The sequence below is a fragment of the Hyperolius riggenbachi genome, chromosome 8 (genome assembly GCF_040937935.1).
Source record: "Hyperolius riggenbachi isolate aHypRig1 chromosome 8, aHypRig1.pri, whole genome shotgun sequence".
NCBI classification, from domain to species: Eukaryota; Metazoa; Chordata; class Amphibia; order Anura; family Hyperoliidae; genus Hyperolius; species Hyperolius riggenbachi.
The window spans coordinates 25,278,106-25,303,848 of record NC_090653.1 but is presented as its reverse complement, the minus strand read 5'-3'; the positions used below and the strand labels follow the sequence as shown (position 1 = coordinate 25,303,848).

General features: G+C 46.5%; 1 protein-coding gene across 4 annotated transcripts in view; it reads left to right on the top strand.

Moving 5' to 3' along the window:
• RTN2 (reticulon 2) overlaps window positions 1–13,697 on the top strand; it is a 57,466-nt gene extending 43,769 nt beyond the window's left edge. For all 4 annotated transcript variants that reach the window (XM_068250095.1, XM_068250093.1, XM_068250094.1 and 1 more), the window contains 4 exons: window positions 6,221–6,290; window positions 9,639–9,685; window positions 10,714–10,772; window positions 13,452–13,697. In XM_068250095.1, the coding sequence (XP_068106196.1) occupies window positions 6,221–6,290; window positions 9,639–9,685; window positions 10,714–10,772; window positions 13,452–13,494 (219 nt within the window). In that variant the 3' untranslated portion in view covers window positions 13,495–13,697. The remainder of the gene's footprint in view (window positions 1–6,220; window positions 6,291–9,638; window positions 9,686–10,713; window positions 10,773–13,451) is intronic.
• Window positions 13,698–25,743: the final 12,046 nt, after the last annotated feature.

Here is a 25,743-nt window from a genome sequence, read left to right as displayed (position 1 = left end):
GTACAGCGGATATTTTTGGTCATGTCTTTGTCACTCACTGTCACACCAGATAGGTTTGTTGCAGATTTTACATATGTGGTAAGGCTTCTGGTAGACAGGAACTCCATAGTTCTACTTAGAGCATTCATAGATTCTATAGAGGTTATCGTGTCTAACAACCCCAACCTTACAGTCCATTTTACTGGTTCAGTCTGTAGTGTTTATGTACTTCAAACCTTGGCATCCTACCTAATAGAGAATACGAGAGGAATCGCCGCCGGGAGACTTGGGTGCAGGATACAGCCTGTATGGCTTATCCTGCTCCTGCACAAATTCCCATTGATTTTAAATACTATTCCCCCCCCCCAGGCCGCCATGGAAGGTGGGGAATGAAATAATTTGGCTTCCAGCAATTGCTGGAGGCCGAATTATAGTGTTTTATAAGTAACTTCAGCTCCCTCTTCTGACGGTGCCGACGTTACTCACTGCTGCGCCCAAGTCTCCTGCGCTGGATTGGCAGTGTTTGCCTAATAGAACCTAACGGTCCCTGCGTACACTCCTGTCCCTGTGTCCTTGGGTCTGTGTTTTTTTGCTACCACGCATGTGCGCAGCATGGACAGGAGGACGGGGCCAGGGATCCGGGCGGGAGTGTGCATTCACACAAACATGCGGTGGTATCACTTACCTAGAGCCCGTTTTTAAACGGTCTTAGGTAAACTAGTGGATTTATAAAATCACTAGGCCTAAGGCCCATTTAAAAACGGGCGCTAGGCTCTGGCCGCGACCCCCCGCATTGACTTTCCTCGAAAAAGCTGCGCACGCACGCCCGCCCCCTGGCGCCGTCCTCTTCCTTCTGCTGCGTCCATCTCCCAGCTCTGCGCTGTGCATCCCTGTTGCCCTAGCAACCACAAGGACATGTGCAGAAGCATTACAGCTGGCTGAACTGCGCGCACATGCGCAGAATGTTTCAGTACGGACACAGGGACAGGAGTATGCAGGGACACTTGCTAATTATTATATACGACAGAATCTAAGCTTTGGCTAACTGGGACCTTTAGATCCACAGAAATTGATTTCTGGTTTCTTGCAAACCTCCCCCCCCCCCGCCCCTTACCTTCGCAACTCATATTTGATGTCTACACAATGTGTATTCCTTCCTGAAGCCATAGATGTGCATTACTGATGTGTTCCAAATGCAAAGACATAAATATGCTACAGAAATTGACTTCTGTGAGTAGCTTATGGTTCAAAGGTCAGATTCTTACAAGTTAGGCCTCATTCACATTGCGGAATCTGGACGGAAACGCATGCGGGAGGCAGACATGCGCGAGACATTGGAAGTGCATGGACTGCACTGTCTGATGTTCACACTGCATGCGTTCCGTACCAGTGCGGTCCGGGAACGCATGCTGTACACATTTTTTCCCAAAACGCATGGCTGATCCTATTCGCTACAAGTGAATGGGATCAGCCACGCAAAGCATTGAAACACATATGGCGTGCGTTCGTACGCGTTGCGTTCCGATCGCACGACCATCTGTGTTTCACAGTGTGAACAAGGCCTTAGAACTGTGTTTGGGGATAGCGATCGCTTATCTTCCTTGGCAGATCCTCTGAACTTTAAAGGAGAACTGTAACAAGAGGGCTATGGAGGCTGCCATATTTATTTACTTTTAAACAATTAGAGGCTGATCCTCTGCCTCTAATACTTTTAGCCATAGCCCCTGAACAAGCATGCAGAAGATCAGGTGTATCTGACATTATTGTCAGATCTGACAAGATTAGCTGCCTGCTTGTTTCTGGTGTGATTCAGACACTACTGCAGCAAAATAGATCAGCAGGGCTGCTGCCAGGCAACTGGTATTGTTTAAAAGGAAATAAATATGACAGCCTCCATATTCTTCTCACTTCATGTGTCCTTTAAGCTGAGTACTCACCAGATGGATCGTGGAACTTACAGTGACACGACCCGACAAATGAGCATTCCCCAATCCATCTTCTACCGAAGGAACGCGCAATGGCACACGGCGGGCGCAAGCGATAGTTCAAATGATTGTTGTACTTTTTGTTGTAGTCGTTGGGGATCTAAACGACATGATCCATGTAATGGTTATAATTACATCACATCCTGAAAAAGGATCGTTCAATCTCGCAAACATACCCACGTTGTGAAATCATGGAAATGATAGCTTGTCGCACGAAAAGTTGAGTGTCGTGGAAAAAATCGCCGCAAAAATTGCATCATGGGTACAGACCTTTATGTTTGGAGGTTATAAAGTCTTGGCCGGGAGGCATGGAAGCGACAGGTGGCATGCGTCTCTCGTCTAGTTGGACTCTGGTATTTGGTTTTTAAGGACCCATTCACACTAGAGCGATTAGCAGGTGATTCCCGCTAATCGACGAAGCGCTATCGCTTCTTAAAGAGACACTGAAGCGGAAAAAAAATTATGATATTATGATTTGTATGTGTAGTACAGCTAAGAAATAAAACATTAAGATCAGCTACATCAGTCTAATTGTTTCCAGTACAGGAAGAGTTAAGAAACTCCAGTTGTTATCTCTATACAAAAAAGCCATTAATCTCTACGACTTTCAAAGTCGTGGAGAGGGCTGTTATCTGACTTTTATTATCTCAACTGTTCCTTAACTATTTACTTTTTCTCTGGCAGAGGAGAGGTCATTACTTCACAGACTGCTCTGAATCATTTTGAATGCTGAATGTTGTGTAATGTGCACATATTATAGAATGATGCAATGTTAGAAAAAACACTATATACCTGAAAATAAAAATATGAGAATATTTTCTTTGCTGCTAATCTTCTAGTAATTATTCATAGTACACAACCAATTCATTATATCATATATTTTTTTTCGCTTCAGTGTCTCTTTAAAGTGCTAGCGCAATATTAACTCTATGGCAATGATCTCACTGCTGCTACTGCCGTTATCACGGGTGATTCGCAATTAGCAGTAATCGCTAAATGCGTTTCCTGCAGCATTGTGTTGCGATAGCGGACCAGTCGCGATACAGTGCTTAACAGCGCTGATCGCGATTGCTCAATGAACGTGTATTTGTCCAGTGATTTTTTTTTTTTTCCTCCTTAATCGTGGAAAAATCACCTGCGCATTTTGCGATTACAAGTGTGAATGATGGGCCCTTAGAAGAGATAAACAGGGAACTCTGACTGCTGCCTGTAGGTCAGGGAGAGCTCTGGCAATGCTTTAATCACAGTGGCTGTGCGATTGCAGTAGCAGCATCTGCAGCCAGAGGGCAGCCAAAGTCCTAGCTCATCATATGGAGGAGGAGTGCTATTGTTATGGCAGCATCTGCAGCTAGATTGAAATCTGGACGATATCAGATCATAGTGAGGGGTGCTGAGTAGTGAGTTATTACTCTATGGTCAAATATGAACAGATATTTGTTTTTGGACCAAATTTGGTATTGCATATCAAATCTCAATTTATTTTTGCATCAGAGCACAAAGCGCAGGGGGTGTACAGTGCAAGCTGCTTGTGCTTGTATTGATCGTAAACTAGCATGTGCTGATTTCTGCCACCCCCAGTATGTTGAGTGTACGCTGTTACTCTGTACCTATACTGATAGTAAACTAGCTGCAGTGTATACTGATCTCTGCTGCCTCCAGTATGCACAGTATAAGCTGTTACTCTGTACCTATACTGATAGTAAACTAGCTGCAGCGTGCGCTGATCTCTGCTGCCTCCAGTATGTACAGTATAAGCTGTTACTCTGTGTCTGTACTAATAGTAAACTAGCTGCAGTGTGTGCTGATCTCTGCTGCTTCCAGTATGTACAGTATAAGCTGTTACTCTGTGCCTGTACTGATAGTAAACTAGCTGCAGTGTGTGCTAATCTCTGCTGCTTCCAGTATGTACAGTATATGCTGTTACTCTGTGCCTGTACTGATAGTAAACCAGCTGTATGTACAGTATAAGCTGTTACTCTGTGCCTGTACTGCTAGTAAACTAGCTGCAGTGTGTGCTAATTGCTGCTGCTTCCTGTATGTACAGTATATGCTGTTACTCTGTGCCTGTACTGATAGTAAACTAGATGCAGTGTATACTGATCTCTGCTGCCTCCAGTATGTACAGTATAAACTGTTACTCTGTGTCTGTACTGATAGTAATGTAGCTGCAGAGTGCCCTGATCTCTGCTGCCTCCAGTATGTACAGTATAAGCTGTTACTCTGTGCCTGTATTGATAGTAAGCTAGCTGCAGAGTGTGCTGATCTCTGCTACCTCCAGTATGTACAGTATACGCTGTTACTCTGTGCCTGTACTGATAGTAAACTAGCTGCAGTGTATACTGATCTCTACTGCCTCCAGTATGTACAGTATAAGCTGTTACTCTGTGCCTGTACTGATAGTAAACTAGCTGCAGTGTATACTGATCTCTACTGCCTCCAGTATGTACAGTATAAGCTGTTACTCTGTGCTTGTATTGATAGTAAGCTAGCTGCAGAGTGTGCCGATCTCTGCTACCTCCAGTATGTACAGTATAAGCTGTTACTCTGTACCTATACTGATAGTAAACTAGCTGCAGTGTGTGCTGATCTCTGCTGCCTCCAGTATGTACAGTATATGCTGTTACTCTGTGCCTGTACTGATAGTAAACTAGTTGCAGTGTGCCGATCTCTGCTGCCTCCAGTATGTACAGTATAAGCTGTTACTCTGTACCTAAACTGATAGTAAACTGGCTGCAGTGTGTGCTGATCCCTTACACAAGTGATGTTTGTATACCTTTTGTCTTATATCAAGTAGTACAATGCTTGCAGCTGCAGCCGTGTGATTGATATTAGACAAGCTTTCTGCTGGAACCTTATGTAATAATATCTTCTGACGGAAAGGTTGTGAACTAGGAAAACAATCGATTTCTGGAAGATACCGATCATTTATCTGATTTACCACAAATCGTAGTGTATGCTTAACATTATATTGCCTTTCTGAACACATTAGGGCCCTTTTACACTTAATCAGTTGCTCTCAGTTAAAACGGAAAGAAAACTGTACGTCCCATGTTTTCCTATGGCACCTTTTACACTTAACGCGTTTTAACTGAAATCTTTGTCACAATGCACTGCTATGTAAAAAACGCGTACTAACACACACTAACGCATACCAACTGATTAAGTGTAAACGGGTCCTGATCGTATTCTCTGTTGAACTGTTGATAACCTCTTCTATTTATGGTTGATTCTGGTTCAATAGTTGTCACATAATCGTTGCTGTAGATACGGTTGTATTTTAAAAGAGAAGCAAAAAGAAAAGAAAAATCTATAAGTACATTGCATTACTGAGCAGAGCATAATTTTAGGTATAGGTACATTAAAGATTTGCCAGCCTATCGACCATCTGATTCGATAATTATTATCAAATCGGATGAAAATCAGTTCCGCCAAAAATCATGCCCGATCAAAATGCTGGACCAAAATTGGTTGCATGTATCGATCATGCTGGAAAATTTCGGGCCAACAAGCTCGATCCAGTGTGTGGCGGTAACAACATGCCGTAATCACAAATGACGAACGCAATGGTAACCCCTGGCTGCTGTGCCCCCCAGGTGCCCAGTGCAATTATACTTTACTAGCCGCTGTCTGCCACTGTCTCTGCACTCTTTCTAAATTCGCACCCCACGTGGTCGCCGGCACGTTACGTTATAGGTAGCGAGACACGTGTGTGACGTCCCAAGTGCTATAATGTAATACGCCAGCAACCATCTGCAAAGAGTGTAGACACAGCAGTGGATGGCGGCTGGTATGTACATTGGGGGGGGGGGGGCAGCGGCTGGGATCACCAAGGCAACAAGGCAGCGTCATGCGGCCGATTCCCAAAAGATTTCATGCTGAAATTGATCGGGAATTGGCCTGCAGTTCATGACGAACAGATCAAAGAGAGAACGGTCTCTTGGTCGGTCTGCTCATGTATGGCCACCCTAACACTTTGTTCAGTCCAGCCCAGGATTGTCGGATGTGACTTGGTTGCCCCCTGTAGGAAATCAGGCCAGTGCGTTGTTTATGAGCCCTGTGATGCCTTCAGAGACATTTCTGTAGTGAAGTCCAGAAGAAGTTATGTTTCCCAGAGTCCTCTCTGGTCTTGGTGCATCCTGATTGGCTGCAATGGCTCAGTGGCCTCTCATATCTGCTGTGTTGTGTAGATGCTGTTATGTCACACTTATAACGCTGATGTAATCTCACCAGATGCTGACGCCTCTCCTCTTTGTCAGTTCTTAGTGCTCCTCTACCTCCTCACGTATGTTGGCGCGGTGGTGAACGGACTCACTCTGCTGGTTTTAGGTGAGTTGCTTTTGGAACAAAAACTCGATTTTCCCAATCTGATCCATTGTGTCTCACAGCGACTGACCCCTCCCTGAATGGCGGCTGTAGGATGCATGCACTTATATTATCTTTGTGGGGATGGTGTGGAGCCAACATGGTGATTGTAGCATACATGCATGATATAGTTATGGTGCATATATGATGTATGTAGAGGGAATGAATGGTGTCTCTAGGTTGCATTTATGATGTGTATAGGAGGCATGTATGATGTGTATAGGAGGCATGTATGATGTGTATAGGGGGCATGTAGAGATCTTATGCTAATCAGCAGCGTGGGCGGTGCTGTGTGAGTAGAGGACACACCTCTACATAAGGTGCTGACAGCTATAGCGAGCTGGTATAAGGGTTGGGGGGGGGGACCTCCTCTTTTAAGGATGCTCATGGAAGAGTGGCTGTGGCTAATTGCACAAGTGTGGCTGTGCTCATACATGAAGAGGAGAGCGGCCACGTAACATATCCAACAAGCTCTTGTCAGATATGTATCGGGGGTCCACGCACGGCAACGGTGAAGGACAGGAGGACATGGGAAGTCTCTGGAGGATCCACAAGCTGCCCACTTCTTAGGAAAGTATCTGTTTTTTGAAAAAAAAAATTTTTTGCATTGGGTTCACTTTAAAAAGAAATAAATATGTCAGCCTGACAGCCTCCATATCCCTCTCGCTTCAGGTTCCCTTTAAGCCACCCACAAAATGCAGCTGAACAGTTTTCATGACTTATTCGGGAATTCCAAACGCATGCACTGCATGCTTGCACTAAGCATGTTACAGGGCCAGACATAGAACACATGAATACAGGGGTACCTCTGCGCTGTGTAGGTGACTATGCAGACAAATGGCATATATTCTTTTGTAATGACGACCCCGGCATATAACAGAGCTGTAACGATAGCAGCGGTTCCTGGATGTTGATTTGCTTGAAAGCATCTGCATGTGAGTGAGCAAAGGATTAACTAAGTTTGCTGTTTTGTTAGCCACACCCCCTTTTTCACATCCGTTATAGCTTTTTTAAATGTCCTAACTGGAGGTGATGAGCTGTGTAGTTTTGATTTAATGGATGATGGCTGACTACGGAGGAGTGATCAGAGGTTGTACCGTTATTGGCGATTGGATCGTAGATTGGATGACATTGTTAAATTACAAATTATTGATGGGATGATTGGAGATTACACACTGATGCTTTTCATTGTAGATACAAGAGGGCTGGGTTCACACCGCACAGATGCACAATGGAGCGCTAAATGCAGATCCGTTTAGTTCTGCTAAACTGCATTTTTGCCTCTAATACTTTCAGCCATAGCCCCTGAACAAGCATGCAGCAGATCAGGTGTTTATCACATTATTGTCAGATCTGACAAGATTATCTGCATGCTTGTTTCTGGTGTTATTCAGATGCAGCCAAATACATCAGCAAAGCTGCCAGGCAACTGGTATTGTTCAAAAGAAAATACATATGGCAGTCTCCATATTTTGTCCTTTAACCTCCTGAGCGTTACGCCGCTCATGAGGTTTTGCTAGTTTGTGTCCCCCAGTATAATTAATTTGATCAAAAGGCTGCACAAGCTTTAGGCTAGCACTGGGCTAGCTAGTACAGGTGTCCGGAACCCCCCCCGATCCCCCCGTTTATACATTACCCAGCCTGGATCCAGCGATCGGCGCAGCCTCCCGCACAGCTCCGGTCTTCACTATGGGGAGGATCGCACATGACATCATGCGCAAACCCGATCCTCCCCATAGACAGACCAAAGCTGTGCAGGGAGGCTGCGAGATCGCTGGATCCAGGCTGGGTAATTTATAAACGGAAGGATCGCAGGAGATCGGGGGGTGCCCGGACACCTGTACTAGCTAGCCCAGTGCTAGCTAAAGCTTGTGCAGCCATTTGCTCAAATTAATTATGCATGGAGGGACTCCTGAGGCCAGCAAGCGGTCTGTCTGACACAATGTCGGGCATACCGCTAAGAAGGTTAACATTCATTGAATATACATCTCATCAACTGAGCAGCAAGCAAGAAGATACAAACAAACAAACAAACAATCAATCAACAAATCTGTGTTATTAACTGCTCTCTCGCCTGGGGTCACAAATACTTTCAATGTCTGTTAAAGCGGACCCAAACCAAACATTTTTTTTAATTCAAAATATTTAGTTGCACCACTCTGACACATACAAATATAAATAAACACTCCTTTAGGCCTGGAACCCACTGAAATCAGCAAACGCAAAACGCAACCGCTAGCGTTTTGTCTGAGCGGTTTGCAAGCGGATTCATGCGTGTTTTTGGTCGTGTTTTGCAACATTGTATTTTTTTGCCCAGCGGGTGCCTAGCGTTTTGCGTTTTTATCCTGATTGGTCCTGTGAATTATTTTTCATTTTTTTACAGTGTGCTGAACCGCAAAACGCTAGCAAAACCGCTCAGTTTAGGTTTTGCTGAGCGTTTCTGCTAGCGTTTCAATACTTTACATTGAAGCACTAACGCTCCCAAAATGCTGCAGGTCCTGCGTTTGCGTTTCTGGGAAACGCAAACGCTCCTGTGGAAGTTGCCCCATCCATTAACATTAGCCCAGCGTTTTGGCAAACTGCTAGCGTATCGCAGTGCTGCCAAAACGCTGCCAAAAGCGCTCCTGTGGGTTCCAGCCCTCAAGCCTATGAGCATTTCAGTGCATGCTTTTCACCCTCCTCTTTGCATAACTAGGGTTATACTGGAGGCAGCCATTAGCAATTCCTCCTTTGCTGGACACCATCTACTCCACCAGTTTGCCGGATTATTTGCCGGCAATATGGAAGGAAGGGAGGGGTTCCTCCAATAAATGTAAAATATTTTATATTTGTAATCATGTAGCTGAAAAAAGGCTGCTATTTATTATTATAATTTTAGAAAATAGATTTTACTTCTGAAATCTTGTATTTTTAGTTTGGGTCCACTTTAAGGCTCGTACACACGCCGTACTAAAGGCAACGACGGGTCCGTCGTCATCTCCCGCTGGGCGGGTTTTCAGCAGACAGTACAGCGTGTGTACAGTCTGTCGGTGGACTGATAAGGCTGTCTCTGAGCTATCCGCCCGGCAGATCGTTCAGAAACAGCCTTATCAGTCCGCCGACAGACTGTACACACGCTGTACTGTCTGCTGAAAACCCGCCCAGCGGGAGGTGACGACGGACCCCTCGTTGCCTTTAGTACGGCGTGTGTACGAGCCTTAAGATGTAAAATGACTTCCTTAAATTCAGGCTTTACAGCATGATGTCACATTACGACGCAATTTTGATTAGTGCTTTATTTGAAACTTACACAATCTTTTTCTCTTGTGACAGGCGTGATTGGATTGTTCACATTTCCCGTCATGTATAAACACAATCAGGTAAGATTGCAGCATGTGTGCTACACACATACACACAGGAGCATATACTGTAGATATCTGCACTGGATATTCATGCTACTTACAGTATAACTACTTTTTAAAGTGGACCTGAACTCTTGCATAGCACAGAAGGATAACAGAGAGAAACTCAAAGTAAGCCTGCCCAATTTAAAAACGGCGCTAGCGTTCTTCTACAACTCCCTGCCCCCTACAATGGACTTGCTCCCGCAAGACCACGTGATGCGCACAGCCGCACTTCCCAATGTGCGCATGCAAGGCCACGCTCCCCGGTGTTCGCACAAGGCCGCGCTCCCGCACGCGCGCACATGTGCCCGTCCTCCTGCTGTCCCAAGTCCACCCGCTTGCTGCGCATGCACGCAGGGGCGTATCTGGGTAATATGGCACCTGTGCCAAACAGTGAAATTGCACCTCATATCCATACTGGAGGTTTCCCTCCAGTATGGATCTCCAGAGTTGTGTCCACCCCAGTATAGGTAGCCAGAGGTGCCCCCCTCCCAGCACTATACGTAACAATAAGTAACAAGCAGCATCCCTCAGTATGGTAGTGGAGCACCAGAGAGGAGGGGGCAGAGGGAGGAAGGGACAGCCCATGGCATGAGCCATGCCTGCACCCCTCTAGATACGCCTCTGCATGCACGCTAGGCTAAACACAGGTACACAGCGTCTTATTATATAGGATGCACCCTGTATGTATTTAGAGAGTTTAGCTTGACTAAATCCCCCCTCATCTGTGACTAATCACAAGTTGTAATTTGATCCCTTAGCTGTGACAGCTGCCTGCCTTGGCAGAGCAGGTAATTTGTAAACACAGAATATTAACCCTATGTCTGCTTTCATGAAAGCAGGAAGTAGACACACTGCAGATTTATTGCAGGCTTTGTAGCAGCTGCAACAAAGAAATGTTTATTATGCTGTTACTTATCTTTTAGAGCAGAGAGGAAGTTCTGAGTTCAGGTACGCTAGAAGTAGGACAGTGATGATCAGTTGCCTCTTGTCTTTCCCTGCAGGCGCTGGTGGATCGATATGTCTCCATGGTCACCAGTCGGATATCTGCATTCAGAGCCAAGTAAGTAAATACCTGCTCAAAGGGGGAGGATGCTTTTATAGCAGTGGTAACCATGGTGGATGGACTAATGGCAATGTACACTACATGTCTGTACAGCTACAAGCTGCTGCTGGGGTGACAGTTACTAGCGGCTGTATTGGGAGACATTAGCGGGGCTGGAGATTTGTAGGAGAGACTTGTATCCGCTACAATACATGTCTGTACAGCTACAAGCTGCTGCTGGGTGACAGTTATTAGCGGCTGTATTGGGTGACATTAGCGGGGCTGGAGATTTGTAGCAGCTACAATACATGTCTGTACAGCTACAAGCTGCTGCTGGGGTGACAGTTATTAGCGGCTGTATTGGGTGACATTACCTGGGCTGGAGATTTGTAGCCGCTACAATACATGTCTGTACAGCTACAAGCTGCTGCTGGGGTGACAGTTATTAGCAGCAGCTGTATTGGGGGACAGTAGCGGGGCTGGAGATTTGTAGCCGCTACAATACATGTCTGTACAGCTACAAACTGCTGCTGGGGGTGACATAGTTATTAGCGGCTGTATTGGGTGACATTAGCGGAGCTGGAGATTTGTAGCAGCTACAACACATGTCTGTACAGCTACAAGCTGCTGCTGGGGTGACAGTTATTAGTGGCTGTATTGGGGGACATTAGCGGAGCTGGAGATTTGTAGCAGCTACAATACATGTCTGTACAGCTACAAGCTGCTGCTGGGGTGACAGTTATTAGCGGCTGTATTGGGTGACATTAGCGGAGCTGGAGATTTGTAGCAGCTACAATACATGTCTGTACAGCTACAAGCTGCTGCTGGGGTGACAGTTATTAGTGGCTGTATTGGGGGACATTAGCGGAGCTGGAGATTTGTAGCACCTACAATACATGTCTGTACAGCTACAAGCTGCTGCTGGGTGACACAGTTATTAGCGGCTGTATTGGGTGACATTAGCGGAGCTGGAGATTTGTAGCAGCTACAACACATGTCTGTACAGCTACAAGCTGCTGCTGGGGTGACAGTTATTAGTGGCTGTATTGGGGGACATTAGCGGAGCTGGAGATTTGTAGCAGCTACAATACATGTCTGTACAGCTACAAGCTGCTGCTGGGTGACACAGTTATTAGCGGCTGTATTGGGTGACATTAGCAGAGCTGGAGATTTGTAGCAGCTACAATACATGTCTGTACAGCTACAAGCCGCTGCTGGGTGACAGTTATTAGCGGAGCTGTTTATCTGCAGCAGAGACTTAGTGCAGCTACAATACATGTCGGTACAGCTACAAGCTGCTGCTGCGTGACATAGTTATTAGCGGCTGTATTGGGTGACATTAGCAGAGCTGGAGATTTGTAGCCGCTACAATACATGTCGGTACAGCTACAAGCTGCTGCTGGGTGACACAGTTACTAGCGGCTGTATTGGGTGACATTAGCGGGGCTGGAGATTTGTAGCAGATACAATCCATGTCTGTACAGCTACAAGCTGCTGCTGGGTGGCATAGTTATTAGCAGCTGTATTGGGGGACATTAGCAGAGCTGGAGATTTGTAGCAGCTACAATCCATGTCTGTACAGCTACAAGCTGCTGCTGGGGTGACATAGTTATTAGCAGCTGTATTGGGTGACATTAGCGGAGCTGGAGATTTGTAGCAGCTACAATCCATGTCTGTACAGCTACAAGCCGCTGCTGGGGTGACATAGTTATTAGCAGCTGTATTGGGTGACATTAGCGGAGCTGGAGATTTGTAGCAGCTACAATCCATGTCTGTACAGCTACAAGCCGCTGCTGGGGTGACAGTTATTAGTGGCTGTATTGGGGGACATTAGCAGAGCTGGAGATTTGTAGCAGCTACAATACATGTCGGTACAGCTACAAGCTGCTGCTGGGTGACACAGTTATTAGTGGCTGTATTGGGTGACATTAGCGGAGCTGGAGATTTGTAGCAGCTACAATCCATGTCTGTACAGCTACAAGCCGCTGCTGGGGTGACATAGTTATTAGCAGCTGTATTGGGTGACATTAGCGGAGCTGGAGATTTGTAGCAGCTACAATCCATGTCTGTACAGCTACAAGCCGCTGCTGGGGTGACATAGTTATTAGCAGCTGTATTGGGTGACATTAGCGGGGCTGGAGATTTGTAGCAGCTACAATCCATGTCTCTACAGCTACAAGCTGCTGCTGGGGTGACATAGTTATTAGCAGCTGTATTGGGTGACATTAGCGGGGCTGGAGATTTGTAGCAGCTACAATCCATGTCTCTACAGCTACAAGCTGCTGCTGGGTGACACAGTTATTAGCGGCTGTATTGGGTGACATTAGCAGGGCTGGAGATTTGTAGCCGCTACAATACATGTCTGTACAGCTACAAGCTGCTGCTGGGGGGTGACATAGTTATTAGCAGCTGTATTGGGTGACATTAGCTGAGCTGTATATCTGTAGCAGAGACTTGTTGCAGCTACAATACATGTCTGTACAGCTACAAGCTGCTGGGGTGACAAAGTTAGCTTATACCTAGCCTGGAAGAGTTATTTTCCCTCCTAGTTAAGAGAGAGTTACAGTCATCCAATCACAGCAGTTCTTGTTGTTTTGCATGACTTTTTCTGATTGGTTGTTGGAATTAAGCAGAAACGTTACTCTGGGGTAAGACAAATGACTCATACAATAAGTTACAATTTCTCTGCCCCTTCAGGTTTCGAGCTCAGCTGAGGAAACAAGGAACGAAGAAAGACTGAAGAATGGCACTTGCACAGGCTCCACCCTTTCTGAGCGCTAATATCGTGGAATGGTCCTTGTGATTGGTTCTCTCGCAGTCTCCGTGTACAGGAAAAAGACGTCCTCACTGGCACCTCACTAACTTAAACCACAAATCTATTACTTAATGACCCGGTTTTTGGGATAATCTTATACTGACAATAAACGTTTTTTATTTGAGTTATTTTCATTTGGTCACTGTGTTTTGATTTACGGTAAATTGTTATGACTAGTGTAACATGTGCATCAGGAACTAACTGATTCTGCTATACTCACCTACCATTCCCAGTCCTTTACACCTCACTCTGTCAGTCCCTTTACCGACTCCTCCTACCACTTCTGTGCCCTACCCTGCCAATCCCTTTACTGACTCCTCCCATCATGTCTCATCCTCTGACCCACCCCTGCCAGTCCCTTTACTGACTCCTCTCACCATGCGCCATCCTTTGCCCCACCACTGCCAGTCCCTTTACTGACTCCTCCCACCACGCCTCATCCTCTGCCCCACCCCTGACAATCCCTTTACTAACTCCTCCTACCACTTCTGTGCCCTACCCTGCCAGTCCCTTTACTAACTCCTAGCACAACGCATTATCCTCTTCCCCACCCCTGCCAGTCCCTTTACTGACTCCTCCTACCACTTCTGTGCCCTACCCTGCCAATCCCTTTACTGACTCCTCCGACCACGCCTCATCCTCTGACCCACCCCTGCCAATCCCTTTACTGACTCCTCCCACCACGCCTCATCTTCTGACCCACCCCTGCCAATCCCTTTACTGACTCCTCCCACCACACCTCATCCTCTGACCCACCCCTGCCAATCCCTTTACTGACTCCTCCTATCATGTCTCATCCTCTGACCCACCCCTGCCAGTCCCTTTACTGACTCCTCCCATCATGTCTCATCCTCTGACCCACCCCTGCCAGTCCCTTTACTGACTCCTCCCATCATGTCTCATCTTCTGACCCACCCCTGCCAGTCCCTTTACTGACTCCTCCTATCATGTCTCATCCTCTGACCCACCCCTGCCAGTCCCTTTACTGACTCCTCCCACCACATCTCATCCTCTGCCCCACCCCTGCCAGTCCCTTTACTGACTCCTCCCACAACGCATTATCCTCTTCCCCACCCCTGCCAGTTCCTTTAGTGACTCCTCCCACCAGTTCAAATTTCGTCCACCCGCAGCAGACTTCTGTAGGCGTTTTTGTTTCCCTTTATTCCTTTGCCACTAGGGATGGTCATTTGTAGGAGAAGTCATGGAGAAGCATGTGATCAGTTCGGTCAGGTGACAGATATAGAAGTCTATGATTTGCTAGTCTTGATCATGTGCTAAAGCAGGATGTGATCAGAGCTTTGCAAATCTATCAGCTGATCAAACAAATCACATGCTTTAGAAAGGCCATCACTATTTGCCACAGATGTCTAAAGGCATTTCGTACAAAATTTGGGCTAATGTAGAATCATGCAAATGTTTCTGCAAATCTATGCATCTTGAGAATGGACCAATCAAATGGTTTCACTGCAAGATTTGATTTGTACATTTAGATGTTAACAATAATTAACATCATTCTGTTTAATAATCAGGGCCAGATTTCTGGAAAGGCCAGGGCCTAGGGCGATAAAATTAGATAAGATAAGAAGGGCGGCATGACTTGGAGAGAGAAGAGGTCATATGTCAAAGTAAATCATCTCTTCTGGTCCCGCAGCGCAGCCATCCAGCGCCCTGCTCTGCACTAATAGCTGAATTCCAGAGTTCCCCAATCCCCGCTTCTCTCTCTCGCTTCCTGATGTGTTAAAACAATCAGGATCAATCATAACGGTCACCTGATAATCCATTCCTTTGTATGATAGACATACAGATCGATGTGAGAAATGCCAGAGATTTACATTACAAAGCAGATAGAACTAAGTTCCGCTGAGTTTTAATGCAGGCATTCCCAAACATCAGTGAGCTCAGCAGTTTCTTCACCTCTTTTACAGCTTTGACACTGACCTCAGCAGTTGTTAATTTATCTAATCCTGATTTATGACTGTTTTTCTTAGCTAGCAGTGGTCTCTTCTTCCTTAGTTAACTCTTTCCTGACTCATTTTCTGTCCTCCAGCTCCTACCATCTATGAGACTGCAGGATAAAAAATGCTGTTTTCTTCCCTTTCATTGCTAAACTGTCATTTTAAATGACACCTGAGCAGTGGTGCTCATCCAATATTTGGGTATCCGAACTACCCAGATAATCTGAACTTTTTCCACTATCCGAACTTTGAATATCAATTCGGATATTTTTTTAAAATCTGAATAGCACTGTCCGAGCAAACTCGGATTTCCCATCTGAGAGAGAGAGGGATTTTAAGTCCCCACATCATTAAAAAAAACATGATGCTACATGCCTCATTTACCTTAAAAAACGTTTTTAAAGGCAATTTAAATAAGCCTTCTTCAGACTTTGTTCCTGTATACTGCCAATATGTTAGAGCACACCACCATATGTACATTCAGCATTCAAAAGATGTACATAGATTTTTCAGCAAATATAAATAAATGTCATTCAGATGCTTTAAAGTGGAGCTGAACTCTTGCACAGGACAGAAGGAAAACAGAGAAATGTACAATGTATGTATTTAGAGAGCCCGTCTAATTCCCCCTCCTCTGTGTCACAAGTTGTAATTTAATCTCTACACTGTGTCACCTGACTGCCAAAACAGCTAAGCTCATTTGAAAGCACAGGATGGTAAAAATATGTCTGCTTCCATAAAAGCAGGAAGTAGACACACTGCAGATTTATTGCAGGATTTGTATCAGCTGTAACAAAAATGTTTTTTTTTTTTTTTTGAAAGGTTATGTTGTTGCGTATCTTTTAGAGCAGAGAGCAAGTTCTGAGTTCAGGTCCACTCTAATTACAACAGAACATCCAAAGTGGGTCCTGACAGGATGTTTGTTACTTACCTGTTCTCTGTTTTGGATGGGCTTCTCTCCATTGCCCTGCCCTGCCACCTGTTTGTGGCTCTGACTGCAGCCAGTCGCACAGAGGACAAAGAAGCAGCGCATGCTCTGGTCACTCGCGCTCCCTGTCACCTGTCTGTGGCTCCAACTGCAGCCAGTTGCACAGAGGACAAAGAAGCAGCGCATGCTCTGGTCACTCGCGCTCCCTGTCACCTGTCTGTGGCTCCAACTGCAGCCAGTCGCACAGAGGACAAAGAAGCAGCGCATGCTCTGGTCACTCGCGCTCCCTGTCACCTGTCTGTGGCTCTGACTGCAGCCAGTCGCACAGAGGACAAAGAAGCAGCGCATGCTCTGACCACTCGCGCTCCCTGTAATTTCTCGCTCCTGCCCATGGCCGGTACAGTGTTATGCATTCTTGACAAGTACCGGTCATACATCAGCGTCATTTCTCAGGTATGCATGCCCAAAACACTATCGGCCGCTGTGCACATTCGGGCAGGAGCGCAAATTACAGGAATTATTTGTTGAATGGGGGGCAGAGCAGCACAACTGAGATGAGCCCATTCAAACCAATGATCGCTAGTCAGAGTGATGGACAATATTTTTTTTGGGGGGGGGAGGGGGGGGGCGCTTGGTGACAGCAGGCCTAGGGCACTGGAATGTACAAATCCGGCCCTGTTAAAGAGAACCCGAGGTGTGTTTAAAGAATGTTATCTGCATACAGAGGCTGGATCTGCCTATACAGCACAGCCTCTGTTGCTATCCCAAACCCCACTAAGGTCCCCCTGCACTCTTCAATCCCTCATAAATCACAGCCACGCTGCTGACAAACAGCTTGTCAGAGCTGGCTGTGTTTATCTCTATAGTGTCAGTCTGCTGCTCTCCCCGCCTCCTGCAGAACTCCAGTCCCCGCCTGCATCCCTTCCCTCCCTGCTGATTGGAGGGAAGGGACGGGGGCAGGGACCGGAGCTATGCAGGAGGCGGGGGAGCAGCTGAGACTGACACTACAGATGTAAACACAGCCTCACAGCACGGCTGTGATTTATGAGGGATTGCAGAGTGCAGGGGGACCTTAGTGGGGTTTGGGATAGCAACAGAGGCTGGGCTGTATAGGCAGATCCAGCCTCTGTATGCAGATAACATTCTTTAAACCCACCTCGGGTTCTCTTTAATAATAGCATCATTCTCAATCATTTCAAATTTATTAATTAAAACATTTAATAAATATATGTTTCCCTAAAAGTAAGACACTCTTATATTATTTTTTCCTCCAAAAGATGTGCTAGGGCTTATTTTTGTGGGAAGATTTATCTTCGGGGAAACACTGCAGCTGGCACTGGCGTGAAGATTTTTGTTAAAAAATTTGCTGCCAGTCTGTGGCGACGTTCAGTGACTACTGCGTTGTGTTCTCTATGTGGGCGGGAAAGCAATGCAATGGACTGGACATCGGCGCCACGCGTTATCGTGCATTGCGTCGGGTACAGTGAAGCATACAGTCAATGGACAGTATGCTTCACTGTTAATGGATGCGTTTAGTGGTAACCTGTTGTACCACAGCGCACCCACCACACTGAGGTGGTGCAGAGCGGTAAGCAGCGTTACACAGTAACATCACACCATACTGCAAAGCACCACTGAGAACTTGGCCTTAGGAATAAGGACAGATCTTTAAGTAAGTTTTTTATTTGATTGATATAAAGCAGTTCCATGCCAGTAGGTAAATGTTTGCTGTATCTGCAGTGGGTGGAGTGTGAGCTCCCGTGGCTAGTATTCATATGGGCCGTCCTACACTGACCTCTTATAGGGCCTGACTCAGTAAACTCGTTCTGTGTTCATTTACTGCCTAATTATCCACATAAATTAACTAATTTGAATAATTTGTACATAAAGTAACGTTTCTTGAATTACCCAGTGACGCATAAAAGCTCTCCAGCTGCCTCTGATGCGTGGCTTAAGGACTAAGCTAAGATCTGCACACTGATTTTTTTTTATTTTTTCAGTTCATTAAACAAAAAACCAACAGGAGGCCTCCACCTTCAGCCTTCCCTCCACCTTCTGCCTTCCCTCCACCTTCTGCCTTCCCTCCACCTTCTGCTTTCCCTCCACCTTCTGCCTTCCCTCCACCTTCTGCCTTCCCTCCACCTTCTACCTTCCCTCCACCTTCTGCCTTCCCTCCACCTTCTGCCTTCCCGCCACCTTCTGCCTTCCCTCCACCTTCTGCCTTCCCTCCACCTTCTGCTTTCCCTCCACCTTCTGCTTTCCCTCCACCTTCTGCCTTCCCTCCACCTTCTGCCTTCCCTCCACCTTCTGCTTTCCCTCCACCTTCTGCCTTCCCTCCACCTTCCCTCCACCTTCTGCCTTCCCTCCACCTTCTGCCTTCCCTCCACCTTCTGCTTTCCCTCCACCTTCTGCCTTCCCTCCACCTTCTGCCTTCCCTCCACCTTCTACCTTCCCTCCACCTTCTGCCTTCCCTCCACCTTCTGCCTTCCCTCCACCTTCTGCTTTCCCTCCACCTTCTGCTTTCCCTCCACCTTCTGCCTTCCCTCCACCTTCTGCCTTCCCTCCACCTTCTGCTTTCCCTTCACCTTCTGCTTTCCCTCCACCTTCTGCCTTCCTTCCACCTTCTGCCTTCCTTCCACCTTCTGCCTTCCCTCCACCTTCTGCCTTCCCTCCACCTTCTGCCTTCCCTCCACCTTCTGCCTTCCCTCCACCTTCTGCCTGCCCCTCCACCTTCTCCCTTCCCTCCACCTTCTGCTTTCCCTCCACCTTCTGCCTTCCCTCCACCTTCTGCTTTCCCTCCACCTTCTGCCTCCCCTCCACCTTCTGCCTCCCCTCCACCTTCTGCCTCCCCTCCACCTTCTACTTTCCCTCCATCTTCTGCCTTCCCTCCACCTTCTGCTTTCCCTCCACCTTCTGCCTTCCCTCCACCTTCTGCTTTCCCTCCACCTTCTGCTTTCCCTCCACCTTCTGCCTTCCCTCCACCTTCTGCCTTCCCTCCACCTTCTGCCTTCCCTCCACCTTCTGCCTTCCCTCCACCTTCTGCCTTCCCTCCACCTTCTGCCTTCCCTCCACCTTCTGCCTTCCCTCCACCTTCTGCCTTCCCTCCACCTTCTGCCTTCCCTCCACCTTCTGCCTTCCCTCCACCTTCTGCCTTCCCGCCACCTTCTGCCTTCCCTCCACCTTCTGCCTTCCCGCCACCTTCTGCCTTCCCTCCACCTTCTGCCTTCCCTCCACCTTCTGCTTTCCCTCCACCTTCTGCCTTCCCTCCACCTTCCCTCCACCTTCTGCCTTCCCTCCACCTTCTGCCTTCCCTCCACCTTCTGCCTTCCCTCCACCTTCTGCTTTCCCTCCACCTTCTGCTTTCCCTCCACCTTCTGCCTTCCCTCCACCTTCTGCCTTCCCTCCACCTTCTGCCTTCCCTCCACCTTCTGCCTTCCCTCCACCTTCTGCCTTCCCTCCACCTTCTGCTTTCCCTCCACCTTCTGCCTTCCCTCCACCTTCTGCCTTCCCTCCACCTTCTGCCTTCCCTCCACCTTCTGCTTTCCCTACACCTTCTGCTTTCCCTCCACCTTCTGCTTTCCCTCCACCTTCTGCCTTCCCTCCACCTTCTGCCTTCCCGCCACCTTCTGCCTTCCCTCCACCTTCTGCCTTCCCTCCACCTTCTGCCTTCCCGCCACCTTCTGCCTTCCCTCCACCTTCTGCCTTCCCTGGCGCTATAACAGCCCCACTCTCAAACTACAGGAGTTGGAATTGAACAGAGGGAAACCTTGCTAGCCTGAGGGTTGAGCTCAACTCCTATCCCAGCAGCTTGCTGCGGCCATCAGCAGTGGAGTGTAGTGCTCTACAAGGGCGTGGCCGCAATGTTACTACCGGTAGTAGAAACACAAGAAGACCCATGTACACAGGGAGCTCGCTCTGGTTTAATATGGCGTATGTGGGGAAGTACCGTACCCTCTCCATCTTTGGAAACGATGTATAGGTTACAGCTTAAAGAGAAACCATAACCAAGAATTGAACTTCATCCCAATCAGTAGCTGATACCCCCTTTTACATGAGAAATCTATTCCTTTTCACAAACGGATCATCAGGGGGGTCTATATGGCTAATATTGTGGTGAAACCCCTCCCAGTGTGTGATGTCAGGACCATGGTCCTGACAGTTTCCTGTCTGTGAGCCTTGTTTCATTGTGGGAAATAACAGCTGTTTACAAGGAAAAGCAAATAGGGTAAGCACCAAACACCAATCTACAATAATGTAAATAGCGTGCAGAACAGATCCAAAAATATATATGTGCACAAATCAAGAAAAGGCAGATCTGGACAAAACCGCAACACTATTGTATATTAGAAAATACATCTTTCTTCGTATCAAAATGACATACATCTAAAAACAATTAAAACACCAAATAAAAGGGTGTCACGCTCTAATAATACAATGAATATAAATAGAAAATTGCGCAAAAGGTGGATCAGCGCAACACCAGGCCGCCTCCGAATGGCCTCCAATCAGAGGTGCGCTGAGCCCCCCCAGAAAATACAAACGTACCTTGAGGTGCACCTCAAGGTGCGTTTGTAGTTTCTGGGGGGGCTCAGCGCACCTCTGATTGGAGGGTGCACCTCAAGGTGCGTTTGTAGTTCCTGGGGGGGCTCAGCGCATCTCTGATTGGAGGCCATTCGGAGGCGGCCTGGTGTTGCGCTGATCCACCTTTTGCACAATTTTCAATTTTCGATTTTATTTGATTAGCCGCACCCAGGCTATGCATATACATAGGTTAGGATTTAGTTAGTGTTAGGCCCCTCCCATGGAGGATTGACTTCTTCGCAGTGGGAGGGACGAGTACTTAATAGGTTGCATGCAAGCTGTTACAGGAAACCAACATCCTCCTCTAGTGGTAGACAGGTCATGTGTATGCTCGGTGTGTATTCGACCCCACAAGTTAGGCTTGCACTCTTTTGCAGGTAGGCACTTGCCTGTTTGTAAGTAGCGCTGTTCATTTCCTTGCAATGAATATAAATAATTCTGGTTTATATCCCCTCAACAGGTTATCTGAAACTGGCAATGCAAGGAAGCAATATACACCAAGTGGTATAAGCAATCATATCAAAAATTCCAGGCAAAGGAAGAAATTGTATTTTCTAATATACAATAGTGGTGCGGTTTTGTCCAGATCTGCCTTTTCTTGATTTGTGCACATCATTACAGCTGTTTTCAACTGCCAAAAAAGCAAGCATCTTCTTTCAGTGACATCACCTGCCGGCAGTAAAAATATCACCATGTGATAAAGGTCAGATTGTAAATCAGGGAGAGGAAAGATTTTACAATGGGCAAACACTGACTAAATCATTTATACATAATTATGGTAAAAATGAAGCATTTTTTTATTACATTATTTTCACTGGAGTTCCTCTTAATAAAGGTACACGCTACAGCCAAGTTGTGGGGTGAGTCCCCTACCAAGGTAGGTGATGTCCGAAGCCTGCGTATCCCCCAAATAGGCACGTTATTTGACCTGAGGAAGAGGCTTACTCTTTGAAAGGCGTTGTCACATGAGTTAAATATCTAATATTTTTCTAAAAACTTGCAGTCAGCCTCCTTCTTAAGGTAGTACCAGGATTTTTCCTTACAGTGATAGTTACAGAATGTTTATGCATCAGAGTGAAAGTATGGCTGTGTGGCACATCCCATGGAAAAATCTTGTGAGCTTAAAGGGGAACTTCAGCCTAAACAAACATACTGTCATTAAGTTACATTAGTTATGTTAATTAGAATAGATAGGTAATATAATTTTTTACCCACCCTGTTTTAAAAGAACAGGCAAATGTTTGTGATTCATGGGGGCTGCCATCTTTGTCATGGGGGCAGCCATCTTTTTGGCTGAAATGAGGTGACAAGGAGCAGGAGACACAGTTCCAACTGTCCTGTGTCCTGAGCACCTCTCCCAGCTGCACACACTAGGCTTCAAATGTCAAATTCAAAATGTAAAAAAAAAAAAAAAAAATTGCACCAAAACAGCAGAAGAAGAACATTAACATCAGAAATCCCATCATGCTTTGCACAGCATCAGGGGAAAAAAGCCCGGGCAGTTTTCTTCTGTGCAGCTAAAAATGAGGCTTGTATAAGAGAAACAAAGTTCTGATGCTGTGAAACTGTTAAAGAAACACCAGGCCTTTTCAGTGCTGCTGAGTCGATTTTTAGTCTGGAGGTTTACAAGGTTCAAACTGGCAAAACAACATAGTTACAGAATATAGCTTTTTTGGGCACCTCTTTTGTACAAAGCGGGCACAACACATATCCTCCCTTTCTTCTCTGAGAACCACACCCACTGCTGGTGGACACAGGAGCACTTTAGTAAATCCATATGTAAAGGGTTTATGGTGCTGTCTGATTGCCCTTTAGAGAGATCAGACAAGGACATCCTTTCTGGCTGTGTATGGGGTCTCCTGTAACTCGCTACACACCGGATCACTGTGCAGGGACAGATTTCTGGAAACGCCACAACGGCCTGGGCCTTGGGCAGCTGGACATGAAAGAGGAGGAGTTACTGCAGATGGAAAAGTGAGGCTGCACAAGGGGAGCAGCACATGGAAGAGAGGAATTTTTGCCTAAGCGAGATGTGCATTAAAATGTATAAATCCGACCTTGCCACTGTGTAAAATTATGAGTCGATAAAAACTTGATGGGCTTTAATAACAATCCATTTTCTGAAACTTGCTAGAAGTCTCTTGGGGCTTCTCCTCCAGGACCTCCATCTTCATCAACCTCTTTCATTGCAGTCTGTCTCCCTTCTTGTTGATTGCAGACTTCTCCCCATGTTGATTGAGGTCTTCATCTTACTTGAAATGTTTCTGGATGAGGCTCATAACCTTGCAGCTCATTGGTACATTCCTACCGCTGGCTCCTCCTCTACCACCCAGGGCAGTTCAAGTAACAATCGGACCCTAGGGCAAAATTAGCCCAGAGGCCCCCCAACAGACCCCCCAGACCAAAAAGCATCATTAGGGGCCCTTTATTGCAGCCAATGAGCAACATTTCCCCCCTGGGCCCTTGAGCTGGCTGCTGACCCTCCCCCAATCACCTCCCAACTTAACTGTGCTCCCTGGGGCCTTGCAGAGTCTATGTCAGTGTAGTGTCTCACCTGCCCACCAGCACAGATAAGACGCTACTCTGCCAAAGACTCTGCAGAGGCCCTGGGGAGCAACAGTTAAGATGGGGAGAGACACCTTGGGGGCCTCTACAGGCTCTGGGGCAATTGCCCCTTTTGCCTCTATGGTAGCGCCAGCCCTGCACCAACATGACTTTTCACAACAGCCATGGAGAGAATTTCAAGAAAGTGATTATTTCAGCTTCCCACCTTGACTCGTGAATCCCAACAGCCCACAAGAATTCCCAGCTAAGTGTATAGATAGAGCAGGAACTGGCGGTAAGAGGCAAGTATGTTAGTTAAGCGGAAAAAGGTGGAGAAATTGTACCTCTTCCAGAGTCTCTTCAGGCAAGACAGAAACTGCAGGCAACAGGACAGGAGCCGGACTGGAATTAATCTGCCCCTCAGTTTATACATGTAGCTGCGGTGTGTGTGTGTGTGTAAGAAGTAAAAAAATAGAAGATAGATCAAGAAATGGTTGATACTCCCTGTCAGGAACCGGCCCCGTGGCACGCCTGCGGATATGGTTCCCGACTGCGGGTTTGACCAGATCAAGCGGGGAGTCGCCTTATTCGAGCTACAACAAGGCCATCGCCCCTCAAAGCACTTCTCACTGCCACCACTAGCTGCTGCTAGACACTTCAACGATTCCCACTCTGCTGTCGAGTGATCTGCACGCAGTCCACGTTTTAGTGTTTGGGGCAGCTTTGAGCTTAGGCCAAACACGGGAACGCCACACACACAATACAATCGTACAGTAGCATGGCACAATCAGGCACTGAACTTGTAACGTAAATTACACTGCAGTCTCTTTCTAGGCTATGAGCGTTGGCTTAGTACAGCAGAAGTCAAACTTATTAAATAAATATTTAATATTCCAAAAAGTGGAACAGTGCAGACAAGAATATATACAAAAAGATTTACAAAACAAAGTAAAAATCACAACAATACACAATAAGACAGTTTGCATAAAAATAAATGGGGATAAACGTTACCAGCATATAGATCTGAGCGTTGTTGCGAGGAGAACGTGGTTCTGGTCAGACCAGGATAGTCCTAGCGTCTTGCTATCTCCAAAGAACTACAACTCTAAATCTTCCTAGCTGAGGTTTGATAGCCAGATGTGTGGCCCGTGGCCACTCAAATGTCCAGATTCAGGAATAATCAAATTTCCTCAGGTGTGACAGCACATCCTTGCTGAGTTTCCTGTTAGCCTTTGAAGTTTGCAGAGATTTCCCATCTCCCCATAGATCTAATTTCCACAGGTAAAATTGTAGTCTAGCACACACATCAAAAATACTTTTTGAGTAAGGCTTCCTCCTGGCTTCTTCAACATTCCAGCAGGCTGTCATATGTAAATTCCTGGCTCATGCTGGTGTGATCTGCAGTCAGTCCAGTTGACAATAGTACACATCTGAGACAGTATTTTACAGCAAATCAAAGGTGGGGACATGACTGCTATTGGCCTAATTAGCCATCTCCTAATTAGAGGCTAGCAAACCAGTTTAGCAATTCCTGCTCCTACTATTCACAAACGTTCACCCTTCAGATGCAAATGTACTATATACTGGCCTACAGAAGATCCAATTAGCAGCTTCCAACTTCCAGAGGAACTGAATACAGACTCAAAGTACTTCATACTGTCATACAGACAATCACAGCTTCCCCCAAAGCCAGACTGGCTTTAGCAGACATATACATGATACAGTCAGAAAAATAAAAAATATGGTTTCCACGAGATACAATATGGCTGCCATGTTCTGCATATTACCGTACATATCATCATCACCACATAGATCCTCACACTCCCCATGTTGTTTGATCCTCCATGAGCCTGCTGGTCAGCATTTTTACTGCTGGCAGGTATGAAAAAAACAGCACCAACTGCCCTTATGTATAAAGACACCCACTAACAATGTGATAGGCTAAAAGGGTGTGTGTGTGTGTGTGTGTGTGTGTGTGAGTGTGTGTAGAGGGAGATACTGCCTACTTGGCAGTTGACAACAACTGTTATCTCTCACAATGCAATGGGGTTCACAGACAGGAAACTGTCATGGCCATGGCCCTAACATGGCACTGTGGGAGGAGTTGCCCAATAAAATCAGCCATACAGACCCTCCTGATAATCTATTAGAGGTAAATATTTCTTG